The 26,906-nt window shown below is 40.4% G+C and overlaps 1 protein-coding gene across 4 annotated transcripts in view; it reads left to right on the forward strand.

Moving 5' to 3' along the window:
• The first annotated feature begins 2,513 nt into the window (after window positions 1–2,513).
• LOC131251431 (translocon at the outer membrane of chloroplasts 64) overlaps window positions 2,514–26,906 on the forward strand; it is a 63,796-nt gene continuing 39,403 nt past the window's right edge. For 2 of the 4 annotated variants that reach the window (XR_009173858.1, XM_058252121.1), the window contains exons 1-3: window positions 2,514–2,860; window positions 17,500–17,652; window positions 17,919–18,043. Coding sequence is in view for 2 of the 4 variants with exons in the window: in XM_058252121.1 (XP_058108104.1) it covers window positions 2,652–2,860; window positions 17,500–17,652; window positions 17,919–18,043 (487 nt within the window). In the remaining 2 variants the exon portion in view is untranslated. The remainder of the gene's footprint in view (window positions 2,861–17,499; window positions 17,653–17,918; window positions 18,044–26,906) is intronic. The other 2 variants (XR_009173857.1, XM_058252120.1) reach the window with 2 other exon arrangements.

Here is a 26,906-nt window from a genome sequence, read left to right on the forward strand (position 1 = left end):
CTACTAGTAGAGCGCGTGGGGGAGGGGAGAGTCAATGAACTTTAAAAAAAACAAAATAAAATAAATTATATTTGTTTAGTTTACATCTTATGCATTTTGTTTAGTGTGGTGTATATCGCCAACCGAGAGGATTTGGGATTTGTACACTATGGATATTTGTTTTGATATTCTCTATAGTTTAGTTACTCTTACCCATCTTTGACATTGCTGCATGACTAGTGCGACTTTAATTGTTGGCTTTGAATTGACAATTAATTTGCCTACATGGGCACGTGGGAAACTCTATCACATGTGTTTCTATGTACACCTCGAACTCGGGATTTGGATTTTGTTACTCTGGTGCCTAGGTTTGAGGCATGACAGGTCGGGGCCTGCATTTGTATCTCGAGCCAGCCTTGGGCTGGACAATTTTGGCTCGTCATGGTCTTGGGTTGAGTTTGGGTGGGCCGGGCTTGGATAGAGCTTGACCCGACCTATTGACACCCCCACATGGAAGGAAGCGGATTGTGTACTAAGCAACTCAGTACACTTAAGCATACTAAGTAAACATTATGGGGCCCATCATGGATGTATGTGTGCATCCATCCATTTTATTATATAAATTTAGGGCATGAGCCCAAACTTGAAGCATATCCAAAGCCCAAGTGGACCACACCACTAGAAAATTTGGGAATAATGATGTCCATTGTTAAAACCTTTGTAGGGTCCAGAGTGATGTTTATTTGCCATCCAACATGTTAAGAAGATTACATAAACATGGATGAAGGGATAACAAAAGTATCAACTTGATCCAAAACTTTTGTTGTGTAACGCCCCAGGTCCTGGATTGGGCTCTCACTATTATATCATGAGCATAAGTAACAGATGGATGAGTGGAAATTAATTACACCAACGTCTCGGTGGACCCTACCATGCTTGAGTTATCTGAGACGTGTTGCAGGAGACTTGCAGGTATACCCGACAATTGCACATCCAATCTGAATGGGGAGATGATTAGGTGTGGCCCAGCCTCACCCAATACATGTATGTATTCTATATCCATATTGTCCATCTATTCAGCCAAGTCATTTCAGGACATGAGCCTATCAATGAAGCAAAGCCAAATCTCAAGTGGAACATCTGTAGGAAACAGTAGTGATTGATCTTTAAGAGTTTTTTATGGGTTAGGATCAAGCTGGTATTCTTATTTTCCCTTTATTCCGTTTTTTTTTAACCCTATGATAAGCTTGGATGACTAATAAAACATTACTGTAGGAACTTTTTAATACTCGAGCATTTAACCACCACTATTTCTTATAGAAGCTTTTAATGGAGTGTTTAACAACCACCTAAGAATTGGATTTGTTTCGTTCTTTTATCTTATCCCTTAAAATGATCTGAAACCTACATCTAAGGTGGGCCCACAGTAAGTGGGGCATGTCTTTAGATTTGGATTTGGTATAGTGACTGCTGTCGGTAAAGGTTGGACTCAGGATTTGGTAGTGCCCCTTTCAGGGCTGTGCTTAGTATTGGTGGTAAGTGAAAAAAAATTATGTGGGCTCACAATGTTATACATGATTTATCCATGTTGTCCATTTATTTTTCCAGATCATTTGAAGGCATGAGCTTAGAAATCAGGCAGAGCATAATCTAAGCGTCCACACCATAAGATGCAGCGGTGATTGAATGCCTACAATTAAAACTTCTTAGGGTCATGAAAGGGTTAGATCAAGCTAATATTTGTGTTTCACCCTTGTCACCAGGTTAGATGGTAAGTAAATATTATAGTGGGCCTTAGGAAGGTTTTAATGGCGGGTATCCAATCACCATTATTTCCTACTGTGGTTCACTTGAGACTTGAATCTACCTTATTTTTGGTATCATGCCATAAAATGAATTGAAACATGGATGGATGGTACGGATAAGATACATACACTACCGTTGGGCTCGCATAGCTTTTCTAGCACCGAGATGGTAACGAGGGGTCATTATCCAAGCCTAATGTCTACATGTGTTGGTGCAAAAGCAATGCATGCCCACCATGACCTGTGTATTTTATGCACATCCTTTATCATCGCACCTCATTTTTAGGTGCAGAAAAAAGAAAAAAAGAAAAAAAAGAGGCAGATCCAAATCTCAAGTGGACCACATAATAAGAAGCAGTATTGATAAAATGTATACCATTGAAAACTTCATTAGAGCCCAAAAGTTTTGGATTATGCTGATATCTGTGTTTTCGGTTATCAATTGGCTGCCAAATAAATATCACAGTGGGCAGTAGGAAGTTTTAGTGGTAGGTATTTAACTACTACTGTTTCTCGAGGTGTGGTCCACATGAGATTTAGATCTGCCTCATTTTTTGGTTTCTCCCTAAAAATGAGCTGATAAAATGGATGGACGGAGTGGATAAAATACATACATAATAATGGTCCCAGAACACCGACCGGTAGTATCGAGAGGAGGCCCCACCGATTGCGAGTCGCAGAGAGAATCAATCGTTCACGCCATCTTACAGAAAACGGTGGTGAACTATCACAAGAGTGGAACGTAAACTCACGTACTTAGGTTTTGGGAAGCCATCTTAGAATCCCAGTATTATCTTCTTCCCTTCTCTTCTGTCGCAGCAGAAAACCACAACATCACATATCTCAATTTCTCTTTATTGAGAGAGAATGGCATCGTCGTCTTCGGCAGCAAACATATGGGTATTACTAGGGTTAGGGCTCGCAGGCATATTTCTGATGACGAGGAGGCTGAAGAAGACAATCAGAGAAGATTTTGGGGCTTTTGTTCAGAGGCTGCAGCTTCTCCCTCCGCCTCAGCCAGCTCCACCTAAAGCCCCTCATCCTCTTACCTCCTTCTCTTTCGCCGTCTCCGACATGTAATATAGTTCTTTTTCTTCTTCTCTCTCTGTTTTATTTCTGGTGTGATGGACTAATCTTCCACCATCGACGGACCGTATCATGGACGGTGGATGATTCACATGTGTTTTTTGAACTCGAGACTTATTGTCGTGTCATTGTCTCCAGCTGGATATGGCTCAACTTAGTCCACAATCCATTTCTAGAACCATTTCTTTCTTGAAAACATATAGGCAAATTGGAAGGAAAATTGACGAGGGTGAGAAAGAAAAGAGAAGAAAAGAAAAAGATTTGTAGCGTATAGCCGGTTGTAGACGATCATTTCTCTATTGTTATTAGGGCTGTCTATGCATTTCAGCTAGATGAATAGGTTTATGTTTTATTTTTTTTGTTAATCACTTCTTCTGTTTCTTTTCCCATCTTTTGGCAAAGCCTGGTTAGGCGGCAGCTGAGATTCATGCATGATATACAATGGCAATAACACACAGACAAATGAAAAAAAGGAAGTTAGAAATCATTCTGTTTCCGTGGCGGTTGGAGCCTTGGTCTATTTATGAGTAAGGCCTCTTCCATTGGGTGCACTAGAAGCCTTGGTGCTTGCAGTCTGGAGGTGGATGTGGACTCGTTCAGTTTGTGGATAATGCCCTTATTGTGTGCGGCTGAGATGGAGGACATAAAAATTTCAAAACTATGTTAGGATGCTTTGAAGCAGTTTCTGTCTTTAGAGTGAATGTGGGCAAAATTGTGATGGGTAGGTGTTGCTGTGTGTGAGGTAGTGGTGCAAGTTTCAGCCTAGTGCTTGGGTTGCAGAAGTAATGCATACCCCAAAGGAGGAAAAGAAGAAATAGATTGTGTGAAAGAACCCAACAATCCTCGAGCTGAATGCTAGAGACTGCGAAAAATCTCCTCTCCAGATCTTCTACCGAATAAAGAAATAGCAAACCAGAGAGGTTTTATTCAACTATCATAATAATGCATTACGCCTCCATGACATAGCCTTGTATGCATTTAAACCAAGTAAAGAAGCCCTGATTTAAAAAAAACCACCAAACTTCCGCTAAATCCCATCACTATGTAAATGGGCCATATTTCACCAAAACAGCCCATAATTGCATGGTCTTGGGCTCTCATTTGAAAGCTTACTCAATAGGCTATCAGATTTGACCAATTCATGTCATTCAAGAATGTTTGGTAAGTGGCCTGCCAAGAAAATATGAAAATACAAAAGAAAAATTATTAACTAAATCATGACTTAGTCTCATCCTAAAGACTAATTAAATAAATAAAGCCTATGAAGTTCATTACCACATGATTGATCCCGTAGGCTCCACAATTTAAGTTGACCGTTGATCCTAGCTAATCGATCATCAAACCGTTAATTTGGTCTAGATCATCAATCAAGACAATCTAAATAGAAGGATTGATCAGATCTTAGATCAACCAGCTTGTGTGGCCATTTGGTTGCATCAAGAAGTATGTCTCTTCCTTTCTAATATATGCCCAAGGCCCACGATGGGCCCAACATGTGCTGAAATTTGAGCCGGTTTAGAACCATGTTCACCTTGGACAATCTCATTAAGTGTCAAATGTTTTCTCCCTAACAAATGCTTGTGGTGTTAATGTAATAAGGAATTTGTTATTCTCCATTGTTGAGTGGTTAGAGCAACGCGGTGATATTTTCTCCAAATGCTTGTGATGTGTTGGACCCTAGATGATTCCATTGAGGAGCTGAATAGTGAATGGTCATATGGTCTGTTTAGACTAAGATTGCACATTCTCTAGAATATGACTCGTTATGCCATAATGTGAGGGGCTATGGAAAGATATATATGGATAGTTCTTTTTCATATAATAAGTCTGCCTTAGTGAATTTGATCAACATAGGATCGCTTGACTGACTGAGCTTGCTCGAGGCTGGAGCCCTGGGGAATTTCTTATTAGAGGTTTTGTCAATTCATCTTGAGTAGAGGGGAGCCCTGGGGACTTTCTTAGAAGAGGGTTTGTCAATTCATCTTTGAGTGGAGGAGGGGAGAGGAGGAAAGGAAGAATGTGCTGTGGGTGCCGCCTATGCAAGGTTCTTCAAGCTAAAATATGATGGATCCTCTATGAGTATTGATGGGCCATTTCTAATAAGCAGCACGTTTAGGAACGAACATAACAAACATGGAGTGGCTTTCTCAGGGCCTGGCTGCAAAGTGGGTCATCATGCTCTGAAGATCTGTGCTGAGAGGTCTGCATATTTTCAGCTTCTTATCTTGAGAAGCTCATCATTGAGGGGATTCTGACAGAATATGTTAGTGGATGGCAGGGGTCAAATCGGGCCCTTAGGCCTTGTTGCTTGACTGTGGCGTATAAGTGTGCCTTGCTGCTATACTGAGTATTAAGTGTTTTCTAGTTAAGTCTGGAGCAGTGTGCTCTTTTGTGTCGAGGAAGACATGACAGGTAAGGCTAGGTGTCGTAGAGACCACAAGACTTGATGATGTTATCAAGAAGTGGTTGTTTCTTGAGACCGAAGGAAACCCAAATAAAACAAATTTGAATTCCAAAGATTCGATAGGATTTCAAAGAGGAAAGGATGCAAGGTATGGTGCACGAAACAGTTAACTATGATTTATGACACAAAATGGGAAAAATCTTCAAGCCGCCAAATGGCACTCTTATGACTCTTATCTCAACTGTTATCAGACAAAATATGTAAGGGCAAACGTGCTTGTATTTTCACGGAACTTGGAGGACTTGTTCATGATGTGGAAGTTGATGGGAGCAGATGGAACATTTTGCAAATTATATGGCAGATTGGTCAAAAGATTTGACCATATGATGAGGTGCAGTGGCTGTCCAATCCCCCTTTCTATTTTTTCCTGTTTTCAGGGATTTTTAGGCCCTTTGTACTTATTGTTTGGTCACATTTTGATCCACAACACCTACTCTCACAGCGTTTGGGCTGAGATCCTTTACAAGTTTGGAATGGACTGGGCTTTGCCATGGTCAGTGCTTCAAACTTTAGATTGCTGGTCAGTGGTATCATTGGGCCATTTCGGGCATATTCTGTGGAAAATGGTGGCATTTGCTATCCTTTGGTCCATTTGGCTTGATAGGAACAATGGGATTTTTAATGTTAAAATGCTCGTCAAAATTGGCAGCAAAAATATATCTAACTTCCATATTTGGGTGGGCAATGGCTGACAAAAGGTTCAAAGAGTATCTTATTGCTTTGTTGCATCATAATTGGTCAGAGGTTATTGAGAGTGGATGGGTCAACAAGACCCAATCAATATTGTGGTCCCCTTGCCCTCTGTCTATTTAAAGCTGATTTTGATGGGAAAGCTTAGGGCAATCCAGGAACAGTAGGTATTTGTGGCTTGGTGCGTGATCATCATGTCACTTTGCAGGTCAGATTTTCTAGGCCAATTGGTGTAACCAACTCGAGTGTTGCTGAAGCCTCCCCCCTCTTACAAACTGTTAGATCAGTCCTGAACCATAGCTGCCCACCGTTTTCCTTTTTTCCTTCTCGTTCTTCTTCTTCTTCTTCTTTTGTTTGTTTATCCCTAAAGTACTATATGTGATGCACGCGTATCTGTATATTTGTATGTTATGAAGTATCAGCTATGGAAATATAGATAATAAATAGCAAGAACTATCCACTTTGAACAAGAGGTCCTTTCAGGCGCTGTGACAGATTTCTTTCACCAAAACCTGAGAGAAGTCAAACTCTATGGTTGAAGAACTGGTCAAATCGGGGGTGGTCAAGGCTGAACTGGCGTTGGAATATCTGAGATAGGTGGTGGTAGCCTACGTTTTCTGTCAGGTTTATCAGGTGTGTTTTTTTTATTTTTATTTTTATTTTTATTTTTAAGGGGGTTTTAGTCTTAACCCTGTAGTCAGAGTTTTCTTGGTGTTTTGGCTTCTCAGCCTTGTTGTGTCATTTCTTCTCTCTTAATAATATCATCGTTCCTAAAAAAAATGATGAGGATGGTTACTAGCATGTAGTGGGTGTTATCACTTGAATGGACCATTCTTCGCTATTGGTTGGCATTTGTGTTGTATAGGATTAGTTTAATAAGAGAGTTACTTGATACTCTAGCTGAGTTTGATGTTTGATACACAGGCACAATAGAACTGTTTATGGCATACACTAACTCAAGCTAAGGCGTCGAAGTTGTGGGACCTGCTATAGATGGTGATGCAGAACATGGAAAATTAAATATGATATGCAAGATTGCAGGCTTAGATCACACCAATTCAGAAACAATTACACAAATTCCACATCCCACATGAAAATCCAAATATTCAATTAAAGGGGAATCTATGCAGGTCCAAGCCGACACAGGCTAGGATTGGACCAATAAAATTATAAACCAAACAATGTCAAAGGGAAATAAAATCAACTACTCATGCATAAAAATCAGTCCCTAATCCAAGGGATTCCCTAATTTCAATTCAAGAAACCCTGAGCCAAAAGATGATCCCGCGTGTGGACAACAACAATGGCCCAAACGGTCGTGCATGTGATCCCGGCCGCACGTATGTGGGGCCCACTATTCAGAAAAAGGCCACCTTGGCCCTGGTCGGCCAGGGATGGACTCCAAAACCTCCAAATTTCGGTTCGATCCGATGTACGGTTTGTGCGTGGTGCTCCGCCGAAGTTTCAGCTCACCTGCGGGCCGAAATCTGGAAACCTGCTTCAATGAAGAAATCTGATGCAACAAAAGGACAAATTCAAAGTACGGATGGTGGGGGAAGATGGAAAAAAAAGATGATGGAAGATGGGGGTGAATTGGGATCGATGTGGCTTCACACCACGGTAGTTAGCCCTTCGAAAAGGGAGGGCTTCGCACCCACTTTTGAATTCTTCCACAACTCACGAAGAGAGCAGAAAAATAAAGCAGGAATTTTTTATTAACTTCAATGAATGAAAAGAACTACAAGGGGTGCCTATTTATAGGGAGAACCCTATACCCAAAAACTCGCACCATGTGCGACACCTATTACTTGGCGATTAAGTAAACTAAAATAAAAATCAAACGAGGAAATCTAAAGCGTTCACGATGTTCTAAATAATAACAATAAGCAAAACCTAAAATATAAAACCAATCCGATGAGTGGGCCACGATCATGAGATCCCATGGTGGGCTTTTCTTGACTATCGGGCCACTTTTCTGAACCAAAACTTGTCTTCTAGCTAAGAGGCCCTCTCTGGACGTCGTCATCGAGCCAGATCGATGGTGGGGTCCTCCTTCTGCGTACGTACGTGCGTAGGGGGGCGGCGTGAGTGCGCGTGTGCGCGTGATGTCCCCATCAATTCTCCCCGGCTGCAAAGATTTCGCCACTGGAGAAATAAAACTCCTGAACCGCTTCAGGATGTCAGGATCAAGTCTCTGAAGCTCCTCCTCAGTGAGCCACATGCTGCCTGAAGCTGGGCGTGACTTCCATTTAACCACGTACTTCTGAAACCCGCCGTCCGACGTTGAAACTATCTGATGGTCCTGGATATCCTCTATTTCCTTTTTGGGTGTGTGAAGGTTAGGTATGTGAGATAGAGGCTGGGAAAATGAGTCGGGAAGGATAGGTATGGGAGGTAGAGGCTGAAAAAGATGGGTCGGGATGGGTAGGTATGAGAGGTAGAGGATGGGAACATGGGTTGGGACGGGTAGGTATGGGACGTAGAGGCTGAAAAAATGGGTTGGGAAGGGTAGATATGGGAGGTAGAGACTGGGAAAATGGGTTGGGACGGGTAGGTATGGGACGTAGAAGCTGGAAAAATGGGTCGAGAATGGTAGGTATGGGAGGTAGAGGTTGGGAAGAAAGGTTAGGAAAAGTAGATATGGGAGGTAGAGGTTGGGAAAATGGGTTGGAAAGGGGCCATGGTTCAAGGGATAAATATGAGGAATCAGGATGGGTGGGCGAAGGGCCGGACAAAGTATCAGTGGTCCTCTGAAAAGTAACTAAATCCTCCACATCAGATGTGAAACTAATTCCCATGGAAGGTGGAAGATCTATCTCATACACATTGAGACCGTTTCGTTTTATAATTTTGACGGGTCCAGCGCTACACGCGTGTAACTTACGAACGGCCCTCGAAGGATACCGCTCGGGCCTGATGCAGACCATCACAGAGTCCCCAATATTGAATCTTTTGAAACATTTGTACTGGTCTGTATAAAATGTGCAATGTTCATTATTAGTCATGATCTTCTGCCTGATTTCTTGATGCCATGAATGAATGTGATGCGCAAAAGACTCTGCAGACTCTGACGGCCTATGGGACAGTGACATAAGGACAAGATTAATAAGTTTCCTAGGTTTATAATCAGTAACGACTTCACAAGGACTTAGACCTGTGGACCTATCGACAAACTTATTCAACATGAACTCGGTTGTAGGTATTACGATGTCCCATATTCTGGTGTGCTCTATATCCTTCCTAGGGGACTCATCCGGTAGATCATCAGGAAAGATATCACGTAACTCATCCATTACCGGAATGGCCTCAGTGGGTAACTCTACACCAGCCGCTGGTGCACTCTCTCCAGCCACAAGGCCACACATGTTGTACCCCTCAAAATAGTGGTCTTTATGTCTCTCATGGGGTGGGTGTCCGGGTGCACACCCATAATTGATTCCTTGACCAACTCCATTCATTAGTGTATCCTCCAGGCCACCTGCTTGAGATTGGACATCTACCCCAATGGTGGGGTTTGTCCTAGTGATGGTCTTTAGTCGGGTAATGCGTACATCAAGCTGTTCACAGCATTGGTCCATTTCCAAGCGCTTAATCATAGACTCCAACGTCTGAGATATCTTGTTTAGTGACTCTTGTAATTGTTCCATGTTTAGTGTAGGGTGCAAACCGAAACTGCGACCCGTACGTGTGGGCATACACTAACTTGCTCGACCTAAGGACCTGCTATGACAACTATATGCGTCTAAAAACTAAATGACCCTACGAGACTCTATATGAAGGAGACTACACACTGTTACTAAAATTCAGCTATATATGATGGACTGAATGCATGAAGGATTCAAACAAACTAAACCCTAAATATGTGGTGAATTCCCCTATAAGAACCCTAGGCTCTGATACCAAATTTGATGCAGAACATGGAAAATTAAATATGATATGCAAGATTGCAGGCTTAGATCACACCAATTCAGAAACAATTACACAAATTCCACATCCCACATGAAAATCCAAATATTCAATTAAAGGGGAATCTATGCAGGTCCAAGCCGACACAGGCTAGGATTGGACCAATAAAATTATAAACCAAACAATGTCAAAGGGAAATAAAATCAATTACTCATGCATAAAAATCAGTCCCTAATCCAAGGGATTCCCTAATTTTAATTCAAGAAACCCTGAGCCAAAAGATGATCCCGCGTGTGGACAACAACAATTGCCCAAACGGTCGTGCGTGTGATCCCGGCCGCACGTATGTGGGGCCCACTATTCAGAAAAAGGCCACCTTGGCCCTGGTCGGCCAGGGATGGACTCCAAAACCTCCAAATTTCGGCTCGATCCGATGTACGGTTTGTGCGTGGTGCTCCGCCGAAGTTTCAATCTGGAAACCTGCTTCAATGAAGAAATCTGATGCAACAAAAGGACAAATTCAAAGTACGGATGGTGGGGGAAGATGGAAAAAAAAGATGATGGAAGATGGGGGTGAATTGGGATCGATGTGGCTTCACACCACGGTAGTTAGCCCTTCGAAAAGGGAGGGCTTCGCATCCACTTTTGAATTCTTCCACAACTCACGAAGAGAGCAGAAAAATAAAGCAGGAATTTTTTATTAACTTCAATGAATGAAAAGAACTACAAGGGGTGCCTATTTATAGGGAGAACCCTATACCCAAAAACTCGCACCATGTGCGACACCTATTACTTGGCGATTAAGTAAACTAAAATAAAAATCAAACGAGGAAATCTAAAGCGTTCACGATGTTCTAAATAAGAACAATAAGCAAAACTTAAAATATAAAACCAATCCGATGAGTGGGCTACGATCATGAGATCCCATGGTGGGCTTTTCTTGACTATCGGGCCACTTTTCTGAACCAAAACTTGTCTTCTAGCTAGGAGGCCCTCTCTGGACGTCGTCATCGAGCCAGATCGATGGTGGGGTCCTCCTTCTGCGTACGTACGTGCGTAGGGGGGGCGGCGTGAGTGCGCGTGTGCGCGTGATGTCCCCATCAGATGGGTTGCCATCCAAAAGGCAGATTGATTGAACTAACCTAACAGCTGATTAATGGCTGTTTTCTTGGTGAACTCACTGTCATGTGTGTTCAATTTTGACCATCCATTAAATGTCCACCAAGCAGGTAGTTAAAGAGTAGAATCAATGTAATTTTAGGTGTACAAACCATATACAATAGGGCCTTGGACAGTTTGATTTGAGTAATCTATATGCCACGTGTGCACTTTCACAGTGCCTGTATAGCATCCATGAAACTTTCTTGAGTTTCAAAGTTCTTCTCTAGTAAATAACACTTAATTGGTACCCTTATCTTCAACATTTATTTTCTTGGTCAAATTTCACTTTGTAAACGATGTTCGAATAAGACAAAATTGGTCATGTTTGGATGACTATTGAGTTGGCTTTCAAACAAGCTCAAGATTATGCAATTCCGACATGAATTGAGTTATGAATGATTTCTTGAAGGGCTGCATGCATGATTGTGAAGGGATAGAGGGGATATGTATTCACCATTCTTTCAAGAAGTTATTGGTTTTGGGATTGTTTGGATTGGGGGCATTTGTTTACACTTTGTATTTCAATTACCTAGATATTGTAATTGCTAGCATCAATGTTGTCAAAACTGTTATTGTATTGCAAATTGTAACAGGGGTTGAATCGTATCGAATCACAAATCATATCGTAAATTGTAAGATTTTTTTAATGATTTTCTTAAAATATAAAAAATATAAATAAATAAGAAGAAATTAAAACTCAACAATCATCCTTTTGCCATAAATATGCACCATGTTATGATAGTGCTAAAGGATTCATATCTTCCTTTTTTTGTATTTTAAGAAATTTTCCTTTAAAAGAATAAAAGGATCCTTTAATAATTTATGTTCTTGTTAACTTTCTTGAATGTAGAATCACTTAGTGCTAGTCTCACTTTGCCAAACAAAAAACATAATGGTTGGCCTCACTATGTTTCACCCTGAACTTGAACACCGTTTTACTAAACTTGTCAAACCAAGCTCTTGGAGATTACTTCAACCCATAAATTGATTTCTTGAGACGACATACCTTATCCCTGAGCAATAAAGCCAAGTAGTTGCTCAATGTGAACTTCTTCAATCAGATCTCCACGAAGAAAAGCATTCTTTACATTGAGCTGATATAATGGCTAATCCAATTTTTTTAGCACTGATAACAACTACTCGCACTGACTGAAGCTTTGCCATAGGTGAGAAGGCCTACGAGTAGTTGATTTCAAGGGTCTGAGAGTATCCGTTGGTAACTAATCAAGCTTTTAAACAATCCGCTAAGCCATCAGGGTTGTATTCTGCCTCATACACCCATCTGCATCCAACTGCATGCTCTCTAGGAGGTAATTTAGTTAAACTCCAAGTTTGATTACGATAAAGTGCAACTATTTCTTCTTCCATGGCTCGTTTCCTCCTACCACAACTCATAGCTTCCCAAAAAAGAATGAGAAATGGACACATATGACGAAGACAAAGTAAATTGGAGAAATTATGGAGACAAACCACTTAGGGCCTGTTTGGTACATGGGCTTTTAGATGGGATTAGGTGGGATGGAATTGCATTTGGTCCTGTGCAAATTCCATTCGACGATTGGGGAGGACAGGAATGGTTGGGATTTGGTGGGATGGAATTGCATTTAGTCCCATGTGGGATTTCCAGTGGATTTTGAAATCCACTACACATGTGGGCCCCACATTGATGTATGTGTTTTATCCATGTCGTCCATTCATATACGCTCTTTACACGTGACATTCTAGTTATATACATGTACATGTGATTGACATCCATTGTGAATATGGTTTGTTGATTACAATTCCATGGTCCGCCAAACGGGATTTTGCTTAATCTAGTGTTTTTCCCATAGCAAGAATTTTATACCAAACATTGGGATTGGATGGCCCAAATACCATGGTATCTCCAGACATGCAATCATTGTACAATAATGGTGTAAATCCCATATAATACAATTCCATACCATTTAATTCCATGGACCAAACAAGCCATTAATGAAACGAAGTTGGAAATAGCATGCCATGTACATGAACGAATACCCTTACGAAGAGCAATGGGTAGATTATCTTCATCTAATGGTGTAGGCAAGTACTCATAAGAATGGTGATCTTAGACTAGGAGGGTTGGTAGAAGTCATGATTATCTGTACTTCACCTCCATGTTTGGAACATCTGGAGTAAACTTGCAAAAGATGATTTACATGTTGCATAAACATCTCTCCAACTCCAGTAGTAATATCCGGTAACATGGGAACAATAGTTATGGAGCTTGCTTCAAACTTTAAAAACTTCCCTTAGAAAAATATGTGCTTTGTTCAAAGAATGTGAAATTGGCTGATACGTAATGTCCTCGATAGACGAGGTTATAACATTGATGTCTTTGCTGGGTATGGGAGTTACCAAGAAAGATACATTTGATAGCCCTTGTTTCAAACTTTTCATGAATATAATCAAGCTGATGCACAAAGCACACACAACCAAACACCATGTGAGGAATAGAGTAGGAGTGAATATAGCAGCACAAGATGGAGAGTAGGAGTGAATATAGCAGCACAAGATGAATATAATCAAGATGGACAGATAAACCATTAGGATGAACTGGATCCTAAATATGAAATGTCAGAATGTACTAAATTAAAAAGGTTTATCACTTCTCTTATCTAGACGAGAAAGAAAAAATACTCTTCGACGTTTATTCAACTCACAGGCCTCACTCTCTAACATAAACACATGTGACAATGATGGAACTAGACCTTTTGAACTACTCAAGGGATAACCAAGCCTGGAATACCGCATAAATTTATGTCCATATCTATTTTTATTTTTATTTTTTTAATTTTAGAGAGAGAGAGAGAGAGAGAGAGAGAGAGAGAGCAACAATTTATTAGAGAAGCGCGCCAAGCATGCAAAAGAATATAACTTACATTGCAACTCAAATAAAGAAGAAATATTTACAAATTTAACTGCTCTTACATAAGAAGCCCAACCCATCAAATTACACTTAATCTCCTCAATAACCTCTTGGATTGTGGAACTTCTATTGTGAAAACACCTATTACGACTCCCCCAAATAGCCCCAAAAAAACCCTTAAATGAGCAGTTCTGGTTATTCCATGATCGAGTTAATAGAGTCCATTTGCTTCATGCCCTCTACCAATCATCCTCCCCATCTTTAGATCTTATAATTCACAATAAGAAAGAGAAAATGTGATGTAACAATTTAAGGATTTGGTTAGCTTACTCACTATTAACAAACTTAAAGGAAATTTAGGAATGTAAAATACTAATGACAATGAAAGCGATGGGGTAGGATAGGCTGTACCCAACGCGAACGCATGAGTCGAAGTATCATCTGTTTATGTGACAAAATACATGGATGACGACGATCCTAATTGAGATAACACACCATGCTTACCGGTCATATGATTGGAAGCTTTTGAGTCAATGACTCAAGGTACATGATTAGAAAATGCTAGAAAAATGGTACCTGACTGTGCGAGAGTAGTGGTGGATGATGATGAGTGGGTGGATCGATCTTTTAGAAGTTTGGCATGTTCTTCCTACAATTTAACTGTATCACCTAAAGTACTGGGCACGAAGGTGGAGACAACCTTCAGTGCTGTCATCAGGGGAACTTGATTCGCCCAAGTAGGCTTACCAATAAGATCCTAACATGTATCCTTTGTGTGGTTATTAAGACCATCATGAGTGCATTGTCGAATGCCATGGTTGCGGCTTTGACTACCATTGAAATCTGTATCATGACCTCTTCAATTATTTCGGCCTCCAAAGTGACCTCTCCTTGTATATATGCCATGATCACAGCCACCACCATGACCTCCTCCATCTCCTCTACCAGATGCAGACATAAATGTAGAATGATATTGACAAAGATGAACTTTGTACACAAACTGCATGCTAAACATGTGCAAAAGCCTTAGTATTGGATGTGATCTCGTTACCTCTAAGAATCTGAGCTCGAACTTAGTATGAAGACCAGAGAGGAATTTAGCAGCACAAGATTACTCTCTGCCATCCCATAGTCCCATAATTTGTAGTGGGCTGGTATACATTTAGTTCCTCCTACATGCCTCACAAGGCAGAATAATAGTCTCCGACGTTCTTATCTCCTTGCTGAAGAGTGAAACTACTTTGAATTAACTTGTAGATCCGAGTTAAGTTCTTTTCATTTGAATGAATACATCTCCTTCAGATTATCCTACACTTCCTTCGTTGTCTTTAAAAAAAATAACATTCGCACTAATATGAGGCTCCATACAAAGCCCTAATTTGGGTATCCTCTACCACCCAATCTTCATACCATATTGAACTTTCGTCGTGTTTGGGGATGTTAAATGTTTTGATGTCCTTTTACCTACAAGGAATACCTTTGTTGATGTGGCTTACGGTAAGTAATTTGCCCCATTGAGTTTAGTCGATGTAATCGAAAAGTTCATCGACTCAGATGAAGACAAAAGACTCTTGGCTTCATTCTTGACATCCATTGATTAAGGACAAATCAAACACCCAAGGAGGAACAAATAACTTTAACTTAACCCACACATATTTTAGAAATCGATGTATATCAATGAACATAACCACTTGATGGAACTTCTTATTTCAACATCTTCACACATACATTGATTCTTTAACCCTTGTAATGCTCACCTTCAACATATTTTTGATCTCAAATCCGATCACAAATTTGGCCATAAACACATGGTGCCCCACTTTTGTTCGTCATGATGGTCTGTATGAAGGTGGGCCTCACACACATTCATAGGACATGATTACATGGCCTGCCATAGAGTGGTTGAGAGAGATTCAAGTATATTAGCCCCCAATGACCTTAGATTTTTACTTCAAAACGATAAGAGGAAAAATAAAAGAAACGTTGAAGGAGGAGATCAATGCCTAGATCAATTTAGTTTTAATACCATGTTGACGGATTGAAAAAGGAGGAAAGAGAAGAAAAAAGAAAAGAAAGGATAGAAGGAATGATAGAAAGAGAATAAGGATTAGGGTTTACGCGTCCAAGCAGTGTTTTAAATAACGCGTAGCGTATAGCGTAGCATTTGGCCCTGTATAGCATGTAGCGCAAGCTACATAGCGTATAGCGTAAGCTACACGATACTTAATATTTTTTAATTAAAATAATATAAGAATATGATAAAATTTACAAAATGCATAATTCCTATGAGTTTTTACTGCGAATCTGGATCATCAACTGCATGTTTCCATGCAAAATCTCTCTTTGCCTTCAGACATCTCTAAGTGTGACCTCTCTCTCTCTCTCTCTCTCTCTCTCTCTCTCTTTAAATTGAAACATCACAAATTCACAATATGGACCGCAATTTGGATGGTTTGGATTGATTTAAGTGCTCTATCCACGATATGGACCACAATTTAGATGGTCCAAATTGATCTAATGTAGTGCCGCGTGTGATGGGGAATGAGTCACCATCATTTTAAAATAGGTGTTGAACTAGCGTAGAAGAAAAACTTTTTAAAAAAAAGAGATTTTATGTAGCATACGCTACGCTACATGCTCTGTAGCTTACACTACTTGCCCCATAGCTTACCCTACTAGGGAGCTATGCTACCTGCATATGCTATGTATCGTACACTACGCTACGCTACGAACGCTATCGAAAACACTGCGCGTCCTCACCTCTAACATAGTTTTCAATATTTATAAGAATGCCATTAATGCCAAAAGCAAAAATACCCATTACATCCTAAACCTAGATGGGCCAAAGAATGGGCCATATTGATAAAAGTCCACATGCACATTCAATAACAACATTCATCATTTTGTATACAAATTAGAATAATGGTTTTGATATATAGCTATACTGTGTATACTTACCAATATGTACTAGAGTGACCCACATGACCTACCACTATTGTACTGTGTTGGAGGAATCAGCATACGGCCTACCTGTTCCCATACTCCGTACCGGAGCTATATGTGTTCTAGGTAGTCATGCTTTTAGAAGGGTGATTCCAGAATCACTAAGCCATCTTTCTGCCTTTTGCAAGTAAGAACTTAATAATGATTAAAGCAAGGTTCTTGCATAGCTTATCTCTTGCTTTTCATGTGGTGTGGCATTGTAGTTGGTCTGTAATACTTCAATTTATGAAATTGCCCATGCTATGTTTTGCCACCTCTGTTGAAGATTTGTCATCTAGTAGCCATATTGACGTTCTTGATTATTTTATGATAGCCATATTTTATATTAACATGGTGATGACCTATGGTTTAACTGAAGTCATGGCCCTTGATCTGACCCCAATTAGCTGGGGTAGGTCTTAGATGATGATGATGATGATGATATTTTATATTGACAAGTCAGTTGTTTTGTATGACACTTGTGATGTCAGCACTTTTCGCACGTAGTAAAATCTTGTTTCTTGTATGGTTACCAGATTTGATATTGATGGATATGTTACTGGGTTCGGCAATCCAGACTGGGCTACAACACATGAGGCTGCATCATGGACATCGTCAGCGGTTTCAACTATCGTAGAAGGGGGTGCCACTTGCATTGGAAAAACCGTCATAGATGAAATGGCATATAGGTCGATACTTGACTCATTCTATTGAGGTTTCTTCTTATGTCTCTTTATATATTTATGCATCATGGATTCTTGATTCATGCATGCTGTGCAAAGGATGCTTATCCTTTGGCTTCTTAGAATTTTTTGGACTTTATTCTGTACAAGAAGAGGCAAACTGACACCTATATTTTTTTTGTTTAGATCCTTGTATTTTGTGTTGTATGTGTATGGTAACTTAATTGTAACTAGTATTAGTTCTCTGGATAATCTTGATATGTTATTTTCAGCATTAATGGAGAAAACAAACATTATGGCACACCTACCAATCCTGCAGCTCACGCACGTTTCCCAGGAGGATGTTCTAGTGGATCTGCTGTGGCGGTTGCTGCTGAACTAGTAGACTTCTCTTTGGGTAAGCTTCTATACATTTAAATTTTGTCTGATTTATTTTATCCACATGTATGATCACCATCAAAGTGTCACCTTGTATGTCTTTTGTACGACTCTTACCTTAGAAATTGGTTTAATGCCTACTTTGGGTGGAATGGATGTCCATGGTTTTGGAGGAATAGCTGGGAAATGGAAATTGGTTTTCCAAGGGTACTTATTCTTTTATTGTACTGCAAAAAGTGGGTTTTTCATGTTCCTAAACACCCCTGTATGTAAATTTGTTGTCTACTGTTATGTGGATAATGTAGGCTGAACTGGGCCTGAGATCCATGGGTCAGGCCCATTCCCATTAAGCCTAAAAGCCCAAGGCCCACAACTACTCCATCAAAGGAGGCCCAAACCTTTTAGTTAGGCAACTAGCTATTCAAAATCAATCAGCTAGCCATGTAATAAAGCGTCTTCAAATATATTTTTTTTTAATCCATTAATCGTCTTTTTTATTTACTTTTTCATTTTTGCCACAAGTCATTTGTTGTCAATGACATTAAGAACCTTCTTTGTACATCCTAAAGCTTATTTATGAGTGGTCTCAAAGCACATTGGAAATGAATGTAAATTCTAGTTATTGCTTGTACTTTGTTTGTGATTCTTGTGCTTACTTTGGAGGTGCCTATGTTTGGCGGATCCTTCCCATCAGCCGGCTGCCCTAGATTGGTATTAGAGCCAACGGCTGGATTGAAGTCCTGGATCAAAAACAATTTCAATCTGCTTCTAGGTTCTTTAATAAGTAAAAAAAATAAAAAATAAAAAAAATCTGCATTTTTCCCTTTATTCTCTTCATTGCATCTATTCCTCCTCCCCTCCCTTCACTTTTTTCTTTTCTTTTACAAAGCCTAAATGTCCAATTTACAAGGGGCGACTATCGAAATTTCGGTAGCCATTTACCCTCCCAAAATCCAGCCTAGTAACAGCGTAGAATCCAGACCATATTCCAGCCAATTAAAATCCCGAAACCTGGCCCAATTCCAGTCCAAATCCAGCCCCTATTACAATTCACTAAAAGCCCAAAATCCAGCCTCTATTACAGTCCATTAACAACCCAAAAACCATCCCCTAATCCAGCCCATTAAAATCCCTCAAAACCAGCCTTATTACAGTCCAAATCCTGCCCTATTTACAGCCCATTAAAAGCCCAAAATCCAACCCAATAACAGCCCAAATCAAGCCATATTTAAGCCCATTAAAAGCCAAAAGAAGAAGAAGAAGAAGAAGCTTTATTCTAATCCAAATGCAGCTCTTATTACAACCTATTAAAAGCCCAATATCCAGCCCCTGTTCCAACCCATTAAAAGCCCCCAAAAGTAAGCCCTATTCCAATCTAAATCTAGCCCATATTACAACCCATTAATAGCACAAAATCCAGCCCCTATCCCAGTCCATTAAAAGCCTAAAATCCAACCCATTAACAGTCCAAGTCCAACCCCTGTTCCAATCCATTATAGCCTAGAACCTCAGCCCATTAACATTCTTTTGTTCTAAACCAGAAACCTCCTTATATTCTGTCCATTACTTTGTCGACGTCGCTTTCTTGATGCAATGTCTACTTGCAGTGGTCACATCTGTTGAGGAAGGTTTACTAATCGACTGCGAGATAATTGCATCACTAAGCTTTTTGCAAGGGTAGCTAGCTTGGCAGCTGCTGTTGGCCAGCTACGTGGAGAACAACATGTAGAGCAACTTGATTCCGTCAAAATCTTGATGTTAATCCAAATCCGCAACCAGGGTTCTAGTCAAAACCTCCAGTGAATCAGAATGGTAATGGCCTTTGGGAGTCTGTTTATGACTTTATGCAACAATTTTTTTTTTGGGTGCAGAGAGAGCCCATGACACCTCGATAGAGATGCCCAAGAAAAACAATATCACCAAGAAAGTACGAGTCGAAGTTCCGGACTATATGAGTCCTTGATGCAAAGACTTTTGTCGATTGAATTGCAACGCTTGAAGATTATATTGCATGATACAATATGGACGATGTCTAGTGAGTGGCCTTTGTTATGATTAAGCTAAAGGGCCCAACAAGAATATGGTGGCGAAGCATTGATGACAGCAATCTTATATAAGTCGCCTTGCGATAAGCAGGTGGGCTGACATGAGAGAGAAGTTGGAATGTAAGTACTTGCCTTCAAACTATATGGAAACCCTTTTCTAGGAGCTCATTGCGTCTAAACATGTAGTTTTATCTATGGATTACTACACTGAGAAGTTCAATGAGCTTTCTGTCCGTTGTTAGCTTGTAGGGCTAGACCGCGTAACGGATAACTGCTATTGGGTAGGGTTATGTTAAGAGATCCAGTGCATGATAATCATGCATGATTTGTAAGTGATTGCGTGCATTTGCACGGAATAGTCTCGCCTTAAAATGGGGGCGGGGATACCTTGATGTCATAAAAAACATAATCATGTATGATTTTTAGTCGGTCAACCACGTTCATCGGAAGGCTATACGAGTTGAATAATAGTTGTGATAGCATACTCTCCAATGTTTTGGCTGTCCAGTCAGGAAACCTTTGTGAGGAAAGGTCCGGATCCACATCTTAACCAGATTCTGCTGCAAGGCTACCAACCACTTCTCTATCCTCTTCAACCACGTCTACAAATGCATACTCCACTTGCAAGGCAACCACAACCTTTGCAATGCCCTCTGCTGTAAAATTTATATCAGAGGCAACCAATGCTATAGGGACATGACATCAGGGGGCGATGTCTTAATCCTAATCCTCCTTTTATGTGGGAACTGCGGGATATTGACTATTATAGTTGTGGACGGAGATAATACTTTGCTAATGAGTGTCTGCAAGTTGGGAACTTTCATTACTACGGCAATGAGGACCCCTAATATTAGGCGGCACCGAGTATTAAGACGAGCACATGGAGATAGAACAACTGTATGTAGAGCCTGCATCATAGCTAGAGGACTCCCCAACTGAAACTATGGTCGAAGCTGAGGTTGAAGGGCAAAGGCCCCGCTCTTATCATATGTTGCCTCCTTACCACCATCTAGGAGGAAGATGAAGACTTGCGATGGACCACTATTTTTCGTATGTGGGTCAAATGCCAAGGTAGCTCATGTAACATGATCATTAATGATGGCAATGAGATGAACATCATCTCACAAGAGGTAATTGATAAGCTTAAATTGCCAATTGAAAGGCATCCCAAGCCATATAATTGCATGGGTCAATGACTTCCTTGTAATTTGTAGGTGTTTGGTGTACTTTAAAATCGACATCTATGAGGACACCATTTGGTGTGAAATAATTCTTATGAATGTTACCTACATCTTCCAAGAGTGACTTTGGTTCTTTGATAAAAAAAGTACAAAGCAACGGTGAAGCTAACACACCATGAGGAAGTTCGAAGAAAAGAGCAAAGAGAAATGCATAATTTTGCTCTAGTCACAAAATAAGTCTAGGAGTTATTGATCAGGATGAGTCCATTCTTAATGAAGTCAAATCTATGCTCCCTGGCTTCCAAGATTTAGTCCCTGATGATCTGCCTAAGGAGTTGCCTCCGCTAGTGGATATTCAATACATTATAGATTTGGTTTTTGGAGCATCCTTACTTTCCAGCATATTGAATGAGTCTAATCGAGCATGTCGAATTAAATAATTAAGTTAATGAGTTGCTAAAATAGGGCTAAGTTTGAGAGAGCCTAAGCCCATGTGCTGTGCCAAACCTCCTTACCCCTAAGAAGGATGGAAGTTGGTATATGTGTATGGACAGCCGAGCTATTAATAAAATCACAGTGAAGTACCACTTCCCATTCCTCGGCTTGATGACATGCTGAACTTGATGCCGAGTGCTAGCGTCTACTCCAAGATTGATCATCGTAGTGGATACCACCAAATCCGCATTGAACTTGGTGATTGTGAGAGAAGAATTTCTTTTTTATCTTAGGTTTGATTTATGTTGGCCCTTATTCCAAGCTAGGCCTCATTAGGATGCTTCGGCTAAGGGGGGAGTGTTGAAAGGTTGATAGTTGAATAAGGGCCATTGGGCCCAAGTCCATGTAATAAGGCCCATAGGGCCCATTCATGTTTTTATTCTTATAAATAATAGCAGCGGGCTAGGGGTTCTATGCACCCCAGGCATCTCATATTTCTTATTATCTCTTTCATGTTTCCCTCTCTCATTGTTTCTCTTCCATCTTTCTTTTCCTTCTTCTCATTGTAGCTTCTCATAGGCCCTTAAGATTAGCACCGTGTAGCCGTTTAACAATGATGAATGGAAGGCGACATTTAACAGTGATGAGTGGAAGATGACATTTAAGATGAAAGACAGTCTCTAGGACTGACTGGTCATGCCATTCGGTCTCACAAATGCGCTTAACATTTTCATGCGTATCATGACCCAGTTATTACACCCCTTTATTGGTATGTTTGTCGTTGTCTACTTTGATGACATTATGATTTACGATGAAGGATCGCCTCAATCACCTAGGTCTTATCTTCAAAGTCCTTCACGAGTGCTTCTACATTGACCTTAAAAAGTGCACTTTCATGAGTACATCCGTGGTCTTTTTAGGATACATTGTCTCATCATAAGGTGTAGAGGTGGACCCTGCGAACATGAAAGCCATTGTTGATTGGCCCACGCTTACCACCATCTCTAAAGTTCATAGTTTCCGTTGTCTCGTCACATTTTACAAATGTTTTGTGCAGAACTTCAGTAACATTATGGCTTTGATCACTGATTGCATGAAACAAAGAGAGTTTCGATGGACAAGTGCAACATTAAAAGCTATCAAACGTAAGATGACCGGGCTCCAATTTTGTGCCTTCAAGACTTTAAGAAGGTATTTGAGGTGACCTGTGATGCTTCCAACATTGGGATTGGCGGAGTTCTTAGTCGGGAGGGCTATCCAATAACATTCTTTAGTGGGTAGCTCTCCGATGTGAAGCAACGATACTTCACTTATGACTTGGAGTTTGATGTTGTTTTTCAGACTCTACGCCCGTTGGCGTCACTATTTGGTTGGCAAGAAGTTTGTCCTGAACTCTTAGTAGAAGATAAGTGCTCATTGTGTCAAGTGAAGCGCTAACCTATACGAGTTCTCCTTTGTCATCTGTCACAAGGCTGGTGAGGACAATTGGGTTGTTGATGCCTTGAGCCGTCGTACACATTTATTGTCATCAATGTTTATCATCGTTACAGATTTGAAGAGATACATCTTGAGTAAATGGAAGATAAGGATTTTAGACGTATTTACACAGACATTCTTAGTGGAGAGCTTGCGAGACACCCACATTTAGTATTCATGATTGTAACTTGTTTTGGGGGACAAAACTTTGCCTGCACGTCACGTCCATTTGCGAGTATGTTGCAAGGGAATTATATACTAGTGGATTAGTGGTCACTTCAGCCGTGAGGCTTTAGCTATCGTTGGAGAGATACTTTTGGCCTCATCTAAAATTGGATGCCGTGAAGATTCGCCGGTTATGCAGGGTTTGCCAACTCGCTAAGGGTAAAAAGAAAATTAGTGGATTGCATCAACCACGACCAATCCGTCATGCTTCATGGGAAGATCTTAGCATGGATTTCGTTCTAGGTTTGCCAATGACCATTTGGAAAGTTGATTCAGTATTTGTGGTGGTTGACCGATTTTTAAAGATGACTTATTCATACCATGTTCGAATACAATAAGCACTCACAAGATTGCTCAATTATTTTTTCAAGAGGTTGTTCGTCTTCATGGGCTTCTGAAGACAATTGTGTCATATCATGATCCTAAGTTCATGAGCTATTTTTGAAAAACACTTTGGGCAGCAACGAAGACCAAGCGTAAGTTCTCTAGTGCCTATTATCCTCAGATCGATGGTCAAATAGTAGTCATCTATAGCTTGGGCAAGTTATTACGGTGTCTTGTTCGTGATCCTATGATTATGTGGGACCTAGTAATAACTATGGCTGAATTTGCATATAATAACTCAGTTAACAGGTCGACAAAGATGCCACTTTTTGAAGCTATAACTAGTATACAACCGCATCTTCCAATCGATTTGGTTCCTCTACCCATAAAGTCAAGGCCTTGCATAGAAGCTGAGGACTTCAACCATCATATGCAGTAGGTGCATGACAAAGTTCGACATAAATCGCCACAATGAACAAAAGTTATAAGCAACATGCAAGTGCAAGATATTGTTTTGTCGAATTTGCGAAAGACGACATAGTTATGGCCCCTATTATCCCCGAATGGTTACCCAATAAATCCTTGAAGAAGCTCTATCCTTGCAATACGGGACCCGTTCAAAATCATAAAGAAGATTAGTGTCAATGCTTTTGTTTTAGATGTCGTACTCGATGTATCTATTAGTCATACTTTCAATGTGGAACATCTTTCCATTTATTGTGGGCACCATAATAATGATAGCATAGGGGAACAAGCTATTACACTTTTGACCATTTTGCCACCTACAGACATAATCATTAATGTTTTCAATGCCTAGGTTGTCTTCACGTGCCATGGTGGTTATTAGTAGTTTCTCCTCTGTTGGCAAGAGTGACCTCTCTCCGTTGCTACATGGATCATAGCTACTGACTTCCAATGCCTGAATCTTGACCTTTATGAGCAATTGCCATTGATTCGCTAGAGTCTAGTGTGTGTGTGTGTGTGTGTGTGTGTGTGCGCGCGCTAGGGAGGACCAATGCAGGATGAACTAGGCCCAAGATCCGTGGCCCAGGCCCATTAGGCCCAAGTGCAAGCCCCACAGCTGGCCGATCAATAAAGAGGCTGAAGTCTCCTAATTAGGCATCTCTCTATGGAAAATCAATAAACTAGCCATACAATAAAATCTCATTAGATGTCTTTCATTCATTAAGCATCTTTGTTATTTACTTTTGCATTTTTGCAAGAAGTCATTAATTGTCAATGACATTAATAACCTTCCATCTTGGTACGTCTTAAAGCTTATTTAAGGGCTCGGCATGAGTGGCATCAAGGCATCTTGGAAATGAATAAAAATTCTAGTTATTCTTTATACTTTGTTTGTGATTCTTATGCTTAGTTTGGAGGTGCCTACGTTTGGGGGGATCCTTCCCATTAGCTGGCTGTGCTATTGGACCAGCTTGATTTTACAGTGTGCTCCCCTTTTTTAGTGGCCCCACTTGATGAATCTCTCTCCAATTATATAACATGGTGGCACATGTAGATTGTGGTTCATTGCCAGAAAATGTACCAGTGATGTTGCTATTCATTTTGGAGTCTTACCTTGAATTACCAAAATAGCGGGCCCACTTTTGTGGTCGCTTACCTTAGCCCGTTCTTTGGGCTAAGGCTATCTCATGTTGGGTTTAGTTCAATGAATTTCTTTGAGAGAAATGGATGGTAGGAAAGAACTTGTGACTATTGTTATGTTAAATGTGCATTTTCGCCCACATGTTTTGTGGATTAACTTGATTCCTAAGCTAGGGCACGTACACGATGTGACCTTGCTGATGAGTGGCCCCACCTGATGAATCTTTCCCCAATTGTATGACATGGTGCCACATGTTGTCTTTGGTTTATTGGACAAAAAATAGGCTATCAATGTGGCCATTCATTTCTAGGGTTTTACGTTAAGTTATCGATATGGGCCCTTCTGTGGCCACCTAATGATTGGCTTAGCCTATTCTTTGGCCAAGGCTATATTAAGATGGGCCTAGCCCAACGAATTTCTCAAATCTTGCACAAGTGTGCTGTGTTTTCGTGGGTGATTTGATTTTCCCTTTCAATCTTTACTCATGTGAAAACCCATGCAGAAGTTCCTAAATCTCTTTCCTAATACCCAAACATAATGTGCACAAAAAATAGAATGACAGTTTTTGTTTCAGAAAGGTAACACTATGAGGGATTGGACCTTGGATCGCTCACACACTACATTATCTCTACGAGCTCATCTAACGAGTGGGAGACATGGAATGTCAATTAGTACCCAAACATCATCAATAGAATCTCTTTCCAAGAGATTATATTTCCTAGAAAGCATTTCTTTCCACCATTTAAGTTTCCTTTCATCCAAACAACACCTGAGGTGTTTCAATGTTGTTAAGGAGGTGTGAATCACACAACATTTTTTCTTTCGAAATGCATTGAAGCTTTTATAAGGCACCCAAAGTGCCAAAAAAAAAAACAGGATCCCTAGAAACCTATAGTCATAAGCATTTTATAGGGATATTAAGAGTGGAAGCCCACTCAATTACATAACACTTTGATCGATCGAAAACAATATAGAAAGGATTGCTCGTCCCTAAAATAATGATTATTCCTCTCTCCAAAGGGACCACAACCCAACAAGCAAGCAAAGCCCCCAAATTTTCATAATGATCCTACCAAACCTACTCCCATTCTATGCAAGGTGTTCCAAAACAATAACGGTGGCTGTACCATTATGATACGGTCTGTAACAACCGTTACGACCCTCGTATCGGCCGTTAGGGCCCTTTTTTATTTTTTGAAAAAAATGTTACAAGACCGTTACAGAAAGTGGTTTTTTTTTTTTTTGTAGAGGCCATTACAACTTGTTTTTTCTGTAACGGTTGTTTTGATCCCGTAACGATTATGACTGTTACCATTATGTAACGGCCGTTGTGTAACCGATTTTGAATGCCTTGATTGTATGAGAGACAAAGCCTTGATGGTCCTTGACATCACCCAAGGAATCTTGAAGATCCCCAAAAAGTCATCACAAATGAATGTAGCAAGCGGACAAATGCTTGAATGAGGTGCATAGGGTAAAACACCTGTGCTCTTTTAGGCCCATTGTGTTATGCGTTTTGAATCCACCCAAGCATTTCTTGATACTTCTAATTTTCATTGTACATCTCAAAAATCGGTTAGGTCCAAAACT

The sequence above is a fragment of the Magnolia sinica genome, chromosome 7 (genome assembly GCF_029962835.1).
Source record: "Magnolia sinica isolate HGM2019 chromosome 7, MsV1, whole genome shotgun sequence".
NCBI classification, from domain to species: domain Eukaryota; kingdom Viridiplantae; phylum Streptophyta; class Magnoliopsida; order Magnoliales; family Magnoliaceae; genus Magnolia; species Magnolia sinica.